We start from the raw sequence: 12,493 nt of genomic DNA, 5'->3' as shown, positions 1-12,493 counted from the left end.
GTTGGCAGACACTTGTGAACTGTGTTCGGTGTGACATACAAAAAACATTGCCTTTGGAAGCATCACGGAGGGGCATTAGTTGTTATCGTGCCCAAGCATTTCACGCTTTTGTAACAGCAGTCATGGCCGTGCTGAAACTCTAGCACTTGTGTTCCAGCGTGGCCATACTAGAGTCCTGCACACAAATAGGCACTTGAAAACACTCAGTATAGAAATGCATTAATACGGCGTTCACTGAGTTGACACTTCACTGTCGGAGTTTATAAAATTTACACTTACATCTTCTCAGAGTATTTCATTATTTTCCAAGAAGTCGTCAGATCGCACTGACATGTAGAAATCACTCTCTAGTGTCCAGCAGGGTACAAAAGCATGGAGTAAAACGATGCACAGTGAGCGCACTTTCAATATTGTGGCGTTTCCATTCTGCCCCTGAGGTTGACAGGAAAAGCAAGAGAGAACACAAGGAGGGCACAGACCAGGAGGGGAGGTTTTCGTACTTACATTGGTTGGCGAAAACACCATGGAAGGCCTTTATATCAACCAAATTGTAAAAAAAAAAAAAGATTGAAAAAATGTGTAGTAAAAGTTTTCATTGCCATCAAAATAGCGCTTCTAGTGGCATTCCATGTGGCTGCAGTTATTGCACCCACCAACCATCATTATGTTAAGGCGTCCGAGCAAAGTAACACCGATATAAAGAGCCAGGTGCCCAAAATGACTGAGCAAGCAGCAGCAGCTACAAGATTTTTTTTTTTTTTATGCAGCAAGAGAAGCTTGAACGATTTAGACTATATAACATTCCACAGCATCAGCATAAGAACCACATGCAAGTTTGAGCTTTTCATAACAGTTTTGAAGCCAACATACAAAGCATATTTACAAAACCTGCTTTCACTTGATCCTTAGAACAAGCTCATCACAAAAACCAGATACTATTGTTGCCATATGCAATGAGAAATTTAATCAACAGATGAAGGTTGTGGTTTGCAGCAGATCACAAAAATGAACCACGGCAGGCATGCAGTATGCAACCGGGGATATCGTTGCAACTTAACAAACTTTTATGTTTTAATGTCTACTATGTATAACACTACTCTCTGGTGTTACACATCATTAGTGATAGTTCAGCTGCACTGTGTTGCATGTTCCATCTTCTGAAGATCACACCATAGAAATGACTGCAAAGAGCTCTATTACCATATGAACAGCATGACAACAATCTATGAGAAACACAGTGAAGAACACAGGATGATGAAAGTCCGAATATAGAAACAAAAACAAAGAGAGGTGAAGTTATGTCCGCAATCCATGTCCTGGGGCCTGTGTAATGTTCCTGTGATGAAGCTCATCAGGCTGGACAGATTAGTTTGCTTGAGATGTCTTTCACTTCTTCAACAACACTGAACCTTGTCAGCATGCGTGATATGGTATCTTTTCCTAGGGGGCTGTTGGAATACCAGACAGCAGTTTCAGGGTTGCAAGTTCGGTCTGGCAACATGTAGTACGCCCCCTGCTGAGACTTGACAGCGTCTGGACTGCAATGAAATGGCACATGTAAGTTTGACACGTGATGAATGCAAACATACTTTGCATAAAACGTCAGGTTTGTTTTGTTTTGACTGCTCTATTCATTCAAACAAAGGCCTGATCTATGAACAGAAAATTATAGCAATGCAGGTATATATTCTAACGTTTGCTATGCAAGCTTTTTAATTCTATTTAGGCTGACATCCATCAATTTACTCACCATTTGGAGAGGTAAAGTTGATAAAGTTTTACTGGACATCTGTGTGGATTCTCCAGATTTTGTGGTTGATCACAATGCAAAGGTTTGCTTCCTTGTTCTGAAAAAAAAAAAAGAGTATTATTTGTGAACTTCGATTTATATAAGCAAGTATTTGTTGGCATTGAGCAATCTTTCAGAAAAGTGTGGGGAGATGGCAAGTGTGTGCTGGTAAAATTGGTGCAATGTCACACATGTAATATTGAAGACGTCGGTTGGCTGCCATCAAATCTTTTATTCCTATTTCCCTTTTCATTGCTTCTGCATTTCAAATCATGACCACAATTAAATTCTTCTATGCTTTTACTGGCTCCATATGACCAGAAGAATGATAGCCAGGCTGCTCCGAAAACAACCATCAAGTGAACCATGAACATAAAGCTTTGTGCAACAGTAAAATCCTTTGATATCTCTGTCAGTGCTTCACTTTTCAGGCAAAGGTGCGCAATTTTTTTAGTGAATTTGGGTAATACGTTTTCCTGGCTAGTTCTTTCTTGTTTGCTTTTTCTGCAGTGGCCATGTTTGCGAAAGGAGCACGCTGCTCAAACACAAAAAAGAAACAACTGTGACAGTTGTTAGTTCGTGCTCATCTTGAATATACTTGTGCGTCCGTTTCGCGCATCCTTCTTTGTGTTTGACGGTGCTGTAGCTACCAAACACCAACAGACATTGCACAACTTCTCATATATCACGCACAATGAACGCTCAACTACCTCTATGAAGACATGTTTCACTTTCGTGTTATACTGATTCCTATGGCGGAGGGATCGGCATGTTTTATTTGCACTGAAAAATGTGTGTATACTTCCAATGAATATCAAATGCAACAAAAGTATTTTAGTTCCCAATGTAGACTTCATTCAATGAGGTTGGACAGTATATTAGCTACACACTGCTTTGTAATATTTATTTATTTTTTTATTTAAGGGGGGACGCGGCTTTCGTATCGCAAAAAATGGCAAAAAAATCGATTTTCTGAAAATCAAATTTTCAGTTTCTGGAACCCTTTTTCTATCTGATTCCAAAATATCTAAACTGAAAACCACCCAGAAGTGCTTCGAAAAATTTGTTTTGCCCTCCGAGGTGGCGAAAATTATTGTGGAAATGGCAAAAAAACAGCGATTTTCAAAAAATTGTAGCTCCGCGATGACGCGACCGCGAACCAACTTTTTGGGCTTGTTGGAAAGGGCATTTCTCCGTGTTCAAATTCCCCGCTTCAGCGGGCTCCTCCATTCAGAAAGAAGCGCACAAAAAGCAAACACTTGAGAGACGTTCCGAGGCCTCCGATTGGCCGCGTCCGCCATGTTGCCCCAGCTCGCCTCGCCATTGGTCCGATGCTCGCTCCGGGAGATCGTCGTCTGCGTGTCGCGAGTTCACGGCTGTCGAGAATCGCGCTACTTCGTGACACGTTCGCAATAGTTCTGTGTTCACGGCTCGACGATCACTTAAGATATAATTACGCTTTAGTTTGGAGCTGCAAGAGGAAGTTCGATCTGATTACGATGGTGCGCCGCGCTCCTAGCGAACATCGCAAACGCGCGTCTCGGACCGACTCTAGCGTTGACTTCAGCGTCGGATTCGCGGTTAGATGTTCTGTTTATCAGCACTTCTGACATCGTGACGAAGGCGATCGCGGGACGACTCTTTGTACTCACGACCACGCATTACGCACTTTGAAGCAACGGGCACCACGGCCTGCGCACCTACTGCTCGGAGTCGTCACTAGGCCTAACTCCGCTCACGGCGCCGTTTGGCGAGACGAACCTCGAACTTTGCGGGCAACAACAACGCGCTAGCGTGCTCGCGGCTATGTGCTTCAAGCGAAGAAGCACATCGCTCGCCGGCACTTCGGAACCGCGGATGGTCATTTTACGCATCGGCAGTGAACTCGACAGCCAAGCTCGATCGTCAGCTCGATCCAAGCTCGAGCCAAGATCCAAGATCCAAGATCGTCGATCGTCGATCGTCACGGACTGCTCGGAGCAGCGGTAGCAATTTCGCGCGTCGGCACCCGAAAATGCGATACAAAGTATACTGCGCGCAGATTTTTCGTCATCGTAGCTTTGCATTCGCGCATCGTCACCGAACGCCGTCACCAAGCACATCACGCGCCGGCTCCGCGGACCCCGCGGCCGAGCACTTCGCGGTCAGAGTGCTATCAATAAGCACTAGTGATGTAATTTAGACGTGCTTGGAGCCGTGCTTGATATCGCCGCAGGCGTTTATGGATGTTCTGAAACAATGAAAGCCTCGTAGACTAGCGTTGCCGCGGTCGGCCGAATGATAATACGTTTCATACGCGAGAGCGGCAAAAGACCGTGTAGGAAGCAGGGGGACGAATTTTTATCTGCCCGACTCGCGTCATTGAATAAACTGCTCAAAAATCCCTGTGCCACTAATGTCTTGGCCATAACTGTTTGCTATTTGGAACGAAGGCATCAGCTATCATGGTGTGAGCCATTTTCTCTCACAACAAACCTTTCTCTTTATAAAAATTATTCTATGATTAATTCTAATCAATAAGCAAGACTTAATTATGCTAATGACAGCATAAATACAAGAAATATGTGTAATTATTTCAGTATATGGCCTTATTAGATTGCAATATCTTCTTTTCTGTCTTGTCTGTCACACCACTCCTTCATACACAGAACTTGGTTTGAAATCCATACTGGTTTTTTTTTAGATCAAAAAAAAAGAAGGAGGTTATGAAAAAAGAACAAAGGCACACGCAGAAAGGCCACATGTCCAAGAAGTGAAACATCATAAAAAAAAAACCAAGGATCACTATCTTTAGGTGTTTTAGAGAAGGCCAAACTTTAAACGCCGTTTTCTCAATACTGTTTTTTTGGCATCTTGCTCAGCTTGTGCAGCAGATATCTTGGCAACTACTACACAGATTTTGATTCCGTTTTTTCTTTTTCAATCCTTGAAGTCTTGTTGACAGGATGACATTATTCTTTACCTTGCTTAGGGCCTAGTTTTTTGTGTAAGTGATAATTAGTGCGTGAGAAGTTCTGATGCAATACGTGAAGCTGATGTGGATGTTATTTGTAAAAAAACTAAAAGCAATAGACAATTTTTAATAATGTCATCCTGTGTAGAGCTCTTTTGAGTAAAGATCAAAACCACTTGGACCTTCCTGGCATGTTTTGTTACAATGCTAGGCTTTTCACCAGCAGACTATGTCATCAGATCATGTAACATAGTGTAATTTGAAAACTACTCGAGATATCGCAATGAAACTTTATATATAGCTATTCGAGGCACTCTTCAGTATGCCTGCCAAATTTCATTACTCTAGGTCAACAAACAAAAAAGTTTTTTTCGATCGCCACCTCCCCCCTTAAAGAGTCCTTACAGGCCTCGTTAGAGGCACTGGGTAATGGGGGCCACTGATACTTGTGAGTAGGACTTCCGCAAGACCTTTGCAGACATAACAATTTCATATACAGTTGATCCCGAATATATCAAACTCGGATATATTGAATTATTGGCTATAGCGAACAGCTGAGAAAGCCCCTTGAACTTCCCATGTATGGGGCTGGTGCACACATATATCGAACCCGCGCACAGCAAAACATCCGATACATTGAACACTACGCTGTGCCAAAGCCCAGAAAGTGCATTTTTTCTAACAAATATTGACCATTTTTCAGCCGCGTTTTAAAAAGTTCAAATCCCTCTTTGCGCGCAGGTGGCGAAAAGGCGGTTGTCATTCCCTTGCGTTGCTCTGGTTGGTTGCGCCGTGCTTGTGAGTGCACTAGCTTGTTTGATGCGCAATCGGTACGTTGTAATGCGCGGTGTAATGCATGTAATGTTTTTCAAGGAGGACGATTACTGAGGGCACTTGGCAACCTTTCGCATTCCCTTCCTTGTTTATTCACGCACAATGGCATGAGGGCCCAAAATACACGGCCTTCAAGATCTGCAACCTCGTGACACATTTTCAGCATTTTTGGTCATCAAACACAAATCTCAGAGGCTATGTTTTTCTTGCTTTTCATGCCAAAGCAGTGGCTGCCTGCTACAAAAAAGCCATTAGTGCCATTGCCATCGCCAAGATGTTGACGATGAACGGTTGTTCCTTTGTTGTTTGTGGGCAGCGTTGTCTCTTGCGGCAATGCGCACTTGTGTACTTCTCGATTGATTCCTGACAAATCCTTAGTCAGGAGTGCGGAGGATGAAATATTTACGAAATGAAACTCCCATTAGAACGAGCATCGGTGGGCGTCCAGATAACGTCACAAAAAATACAAAAATAACACGCGCTGACGGAGGCACTTCAATTGGCAACGCCTTACGGCGCAAAGCTGCAACCGCAAAAAAAAAAAAAAAAAAAAAAAAAAAAAAAAAAAAAAAAGAAGAAGAAGCGCTACTGGCCGGGCGGCGTGGCTGGCCCAGCACGCCTGCAAGCGTTCTCTTTTGCAGCGATCGTGAACAGATGACAGCGGCGTTTGCTTCGGTGGGCACGAAAATTTGTTTTGTGGATTGCCTTCTCGGTAACCTTTCTTTTTATGCACCGGCTGTGGCTGTAATAACGCTGCTGCACACAGTATGCTCTTCTTCGGCATTTGCTAGCCTAAGATGGGATGCAGGTATTTTGTCGAAACCTGCAAAAGCGGGTGCAAGGTTGAGCAAGAAACGAATACGGCCGAACGCGCTCCCTGTCCATGCTTTGTGACTGCAGCGGAGCAGGAGCAACACGCGCAGCCGGTTCCCTCGAAAACAGAAACGGTGGCATTTCCCTTGTGTGCAGCCAGACGCCAGCATGAAGTGGCTCCCCGGCAATGTGACATTATCTGGTCGCCTCAAGTAGTGGAGTTGCACCTCCTAAATGTTTCGTGGTCGGGAGTTGAACTAAACATTGACCCGCTCGTAGCAATAAAAATGATGACTGGTGCTTAGGAAGACGTCAAGCAAAGCACCGCAGTGAACCGTTTCCTTGTGGGCTTTGGTGGCAGGTGATGACTTTGGGTGCGTCATGACTGCTGACAATGGCGTGCAGTGCCTCAGTGAATTTTCGACTTACTAGCATTTCCGGGTGCCATCTATGATGGGGGTACAGCAAGCGGCTACATTAATGCAGATGACGACGTAGCTGTTACTGACTGCATCAATGCTGGTGCCGTGGAAGTAGACCCGAGCGGTGATGAAGACGCCAACACCGCCACTAAACAACCTTTTACCGCGCTCCAGAGCTCGCATTGGCGTTCAGCGTCATTCACCACTGTTGCAGCGTAATGGAAGGTGCTGAATTCGCTTATTTGGAAAGCTGCAATGATACTGAGGATGACTTGATGAATTTGACAGTGCACAAGAAGAAAGACATGTTTACGGACTATTTTCATGCTAAATAAAGTGCGGTAACTTGCAAAAGAAGTTGTCACCCTGTTTTTTAGCATATTGTGAGCAAATCGGCATGTTAGTGCTTGTTACAATTTCCAAAAACCATTTTGAGACCTGCAATGAATTAATATATGCCTTAAATACGCATATCTTATATTTCGAATTATCGATATATTGAACTATTTCGCAATCCTATTGAAGTTCAATATATCCGGGACCAACTGTATGACACACTTGTAACAGATACAGTTTGCAGAACTCTGACATCTATTTTCATTACTCAGATATGTAACTGTAAGCTTTGTACAAGTTTTGTTTCTAAGTTGCCGATGTTCAAGAACTTTTCTTTCAGAAATTGAGGCTGTAGTCACAATTATTTGCTTCCTACAGTTGTCAAAACAATGCTATTTTCCTTTCAACAAATTTAATTTGGAATAGTTCAATGGTGATGTAAAAAATGCATTTCTGTGCTGCACATGCATACAAATGAGAAGAATCAATCTTGGACCGCAGGTAAAGCTTTCTTTGAGCCTCACCTTGGCAAGCTGCTGCTGTGGACCTGAGTATTTTCATGGGTTGGCCCCCCTCGGGGCTCTCCTGCTCCTGTTCAGTGACATCAGCCAGGGTCAGGTGAAGGTGCTGGTCAACCGTGTGTAGCCGGAAGTACTTGACATTGAAGTACATCAGTGTGTTGAGCAGCACCACAGGCGAGTGGTCACCCAGTTGTCTAGCCTGCCACAAAACTTCCTCGCGAATGTGCTCCTGGGCTGCAGAGCAATTTGGTCAGGTTTAATGCACAGTTCTTTCTCAAGGAGGCACACACACACATGATCCAAAAACTCCAATGCCCTTAACTCAGCTCCTGCAAGAGGCAGTAAAAAGCTTCCAGGTTCACAATACCATTGCAGGCATTGAGAAGGCCCAGGCACTCCAAAGAACTCGATTGCCACGTTTCGACACTTTCCTGTCCGTGGGAAAATAGGCCAATTTTGGGTACTCTACTAAACAATTCTTTCTACTGCCACAGAATATTATTGATACTATACTACATGGCATGAGCTTGTAGAACAAGGAATGCGACTTTTAATGGTATATATTTAAGGAAACATCTCTCAATAATTTTCCGAAAAACAAACTTTAATAAGAAAATCTTTGACGAAAAACAAGGACAGTCTGCAAAAACATCAATAGTTCTTTGCACCAATTGAATGTAAAAAAATGTCGAAATATACATTTCAACCACAAATGCAATATTCATTATCCCTGCAAATATAAGAATTCTATCTTTAGTGGTTATTCAGATACAAAAAGCGTTAGCCCTAGTGACTTTCATGCCACCGCACAATGAAGTTACGTGATGCAGTGAAGCACAAGTTTGCGCAGTGTGTTTCGCAGAAAACATTTGTTTTCTGTGTTACTTTTTGCTCAAGAGTAAGCATTCATGCATATTTATTAGTTGTGCTGCACACCTAGGTGATTATTTCTCAGGTAAAGAAGAGCATGAAGATATCAACGGCTCCAACGAAACGCTGCACTGCACTACGGAGCACAGTGCCAAGGTCCACTCTGGGTCGCTTTCTCGCATTGACCTCCACATGTTCAGCAGCCGGCGGCAAGCGGTCTCGCCCAAACGATGTTGATACCCCGCAGCTAAGAACTGAGACCTTTAGAACACGACAGATATCTTTTGAACGAAGCGCGGCAGCGACGACTCGGTTCGGAGATCAAAATGAATGTTACCGGTAGATACCTGTTGGCATTCCGCGGCTGTTTGACGCACTTTCACTGTCTGTGCTGAAGGCCGATGAGTCAAAATTACCTTCCGAGCCTGTGTTGCTGCCAACATCAAAAATCCTGACTCAGACTCGCCAGAAGCCACCAAAATTTGCCGTTTCAGAGCGGCAGGGGCGTGCGATGTCGACACCATGTTTGCAGCTACTAGCGCTCGGTCCTCTCGACTTAAGTGTCACTTCAAAGCTCTCTCTGTGGCGAAAAAAAAGAAACAAATAGTGGCAACTGGAAAAATAGCTCCAGTTTTAAATGACCTATGATGTTTGATGTCCGTAAGCACTCTTAGCATGGCAAAATTTGAATTTTAATGCCATCGATAGCAGGTTATCGATGAGTATAAGTGCGGACAGGAAAGTGTTAAACTCCTAAAACCTTCTTGACTGTGAGAAGAAGCACACACATTGCATGTGGCAGATGCATCCTACCTAGGCTTGTGCGAATAGTAAATTTTAGGTTCGAAGCAAATTCAAAGCGAATAGTGCCTTGGTCAAATAATTTCGAATCGAACTCGAATGGTATATATCAAACATAAAGAAAAATGAGCATATTTGTTGTGACCCAACTAGCCTGCACAGTATTATTTTTTTTTAATTGCAACAAGGCATGTGCAAATTTCATTCTTTTTGGTTCGAAGGGAAGTGGCAGCAACTCTGAGTAGTAGTAGGATGTGACTTTTGGTAGAATGCAAGTCATAACCGGTAAAATACGTTACGTTTTAACCTTTATTATAGTTAAGCATATAAGCCAGTATAGCAACCTTTTAAACTTAAAAAATGATGGATCGATGTGAAGGTAATTTGTTCGTTTAACCTTGAAGTGGGGCTTCGCGGCAGTGCGGATTCCCCCTGGATAGGTGTTTTCACAGCATAGCACTCCTGCGCTGCAGTGAAACCACCTTTACAAAGAGTTACATGCAGTTTATGTCTATTCATTCATTTTGAATACTTCGAAATTCAGAATAATTTAAACTCATATCAAAACGAATTCGAATACTGTAATATCTGTTCGAATATTCTCACAAGCCTAATCATACCTTAAGTTTCACCCTGCAGCAAGTGGGACATGCAAGAGAAGGCCAGTTAGAAAGTTCTGTCTGTGGTATCCTAATCTTGGCACCTTTTGCACAAAGTGGCAATGGCATAGTCGTTACATGGCTTGGCTTTAAGACGTACAACCCTATGGTCAACAACAGGCTAAGTATCCCTTATTTACATTGCATAAAAGGATGTGTCGCATGTGCCCAAGTTGCATAATGATGCATAACTAGTAGATCTGCAGTGGCCATGTTGTAGACCAGTGTGAAGAACTCTGACATCTGTGAACAAGGTCGGATTATTTGCTGGAGAAGGGGTTCTCAAAATGTGTTTCACGAAACGCAGGACTTTCATGGATGGCGTCTTAAGACTTCTGCGAGAGGTTAGGATGAATTCGACCCCGTCATGTATTTCCCTATTCACATACACAATTAATTTGTATATACAACAAATTTTATTGTATTTTTGGATTCAACGACGCCAGCGAACACCAGATCCACACTTCACTAATATGCGAGCAGCTAGAAGGACACACATGAGACAGTGATGCACATGACATCACCATGCGACTTCAAAGCTCGTGTGGTGGCTGCGCTATGCACTCTTATTTCATGTTCACGGGTGCAATTTGTAGCACACGAGTAAGAACCTACAGTCTGACTTCTATAAGTAGCCAGAATTAAATATATAAAATCATGCAAAAAATGCATCAAACTCTTGCGCAAACCAATCAATAAACTATTTATGGCACAATGAATACTCACTTGAAGCTTCAAACGTATTTATTGCTTTGGGCAGAAAAACTGCAGCATTGTAGCCTGCCTCTTATTGGCAATGACGTGCTTAAGCATGGTTTCGATGGTGCTTACATACCCAAACATCTGAAGAAGCAGAATAGCTAGCTATAAATCCCCATCAGGTGCGATTTATTTATTTATTTATTAGTTACCTGCATAGTCTTGTAAGACATTACAGCAGGGTGTTACATACTTGGAGGAGTCCTGACACAAAAATTATCGCCCCGCGTTTTTTTGCTGCAATGTGTTGCTGGGGGCCTGTTAGTTATAACACGGCACATCGTCTGCTGCAGCGCGCGACAGGTAATTAATTATAAGCTCCTCCTTACCGACACAGTTTCGGTTTGACAGAGCTCCAAAAATGACAAGCCGCCGGGTGCAACTATCACCACCTAGCGAGTGAAACGCTCGGTCACGTGAGCACACAGAACAGTGACGCATTTCCGCGCGGTCTGTCGTCGTCGGGCTCATCGTCGTCTGATGGCGACGATTTTCTTGCGGGGGGGTGGAAGAAATTTTCGACGTGGCGAATCACTTCAGGTTTGACCCGCTGGCGAGGAGCGATTCGTTGGGAAGCGCGTCAAGACAGAAATGGCGGCTACGACGTCATCATAACTTGTACCGGCTGCAACGGTTACGTAGGGGAAGTAGGGGGGTCACCTCGGGTCACCTCCGAGGGTGTCAATGCACTAGGTGCGGCCTATAATGCTGGATCACGCTCGCGAACTTCAAAATTCATATAAAATACCTTCCAAGCTTTATTCGCTGTCGATATTTTGCAGATGGTACACGCACGTACATGGGAATCGATCCAGCAGGCTATCTCGGCCGCGAAATTTTGTGTCAGTACCCCTTTAACTCCAAACATTAACAAATTATTTCCATGCGTGGAAAAAAGCATCATTTGTATACAATTCTAGATGGCAAACTGTTCCAATCTTGAAGAGTTTGAACAAAAATAATAATGCAAGGCGTCCCCCATACAAGAAAATTCCATGACCTTCAAGCAGTGGCCCAGTCCTCTTGATATACAGTGTATGCCTGAATGGCAGACAAAGTAATTACTTCACCCAGTGTCTTGCTTTATTTGCATCCCCTTTTTCATTATCAATGTGAACCTCCTCATCAATTTCCTTGAGCGACAAGGCTGCACAGCACCACTCATGAAGGCTCGGAACATAATCCCTTTCAAGTCATGAAGCCCTAATGTGACACCAAAGCAATCAATCCTGGCACAGCTTCACATCTTGTACAACAATTTTTGCAAGCATAGTTATGAAAATTACTTCTAACATAGGAGGAAAAACTTGTGCATAGAGTGCAGTCCTTTCCAACTGTGTTTGTGAAGATTTATGAGAAAGATTTGCACATATGCCATGCAAGAGCAGAGTGAATGCATAAGAACTCACAATCAGCAGCTGCTAGACAATCATCACAGTGCTTGCAATAGTAAGTGATTAGAGGACAGCAGACAGAAAGGTTCATACTCAAAGACCTTCGAAGAACTACTCCAGTTCTTCCATAAAAAGGCACTTTCCTTAACCACACTGTGCACATTAAACAGACCATGCCACATATCATTAAGCATCACTCTGTAATATTATACCAACAAATTCTGCTGGTATCACTTTTGCTGGGTACCCAACCTAGTCTATATACCATATAAACTCGTGTATAAGCCGCCCCTGTGTAGAGCCCGCACCCCCCACTTTCAGACGTGAAAATCTGGACAAAAA

The 12,493-nt window shown here is 43.4% G+C and overlaps 1 protein-coding gene across 2 annotated transcripts in view; it reads right to left on the bottom strand.

Moving 5' to 3' along the window:
- Nucleotides 1-203: 203 nt before the first annotated feature.
- LOC119396994 (zinc finger MYM-type protein 4) overlaps nucleotides 204-12,493 on the bottom strand; it is a 96,697-nt gene continuing 84,407 nt past the window's right edge. For both annotated transcript variants that reach the window (XM_037664398.2, XM_037664397.2), the window contains exons 17-19: nucleotides 7,672-7,902; nucleotides 1,751-1,847; nucleotides 204-1,538 (exon numbers count right to left, since the gene is read on the bottom strand). In XM_037664398.2, coding sequence (XP_037520326.1) covers nucleotides 1,352-1,538; nucleotides 1,751-1,847; nucleotides 7,672-7,902 — 515 coding nt within the window. In that variant the 3' untranslated portion in view covers nucleotides 204-1,351. The remainder of the gene's footprint in view (nucleotides 1,539-1,750; nucleotides 1,848-7,671; nucleotides 7,903-12,493) is intronic.

Source organism: Rhipicephalus sanguineus, chromosome 6 (genome assembly GCF_013339695.2).
Source record: "Rhipicephalus sanguineus isolate Rsan-2018 chromosome 6, BIME_Rsan_1.4, whole genome shotgun sequence".
Classification (NCBI taxonomy): Eukaryota; Metazoa; Arthropoda; class Arachnida; order Ixodida; family Ixodidae; genus Rhipicephalus; species Rhipicephalus sanguineus.
This window is presented reverse-complemented; position numbering and strand designations above follow the sequence as displayed.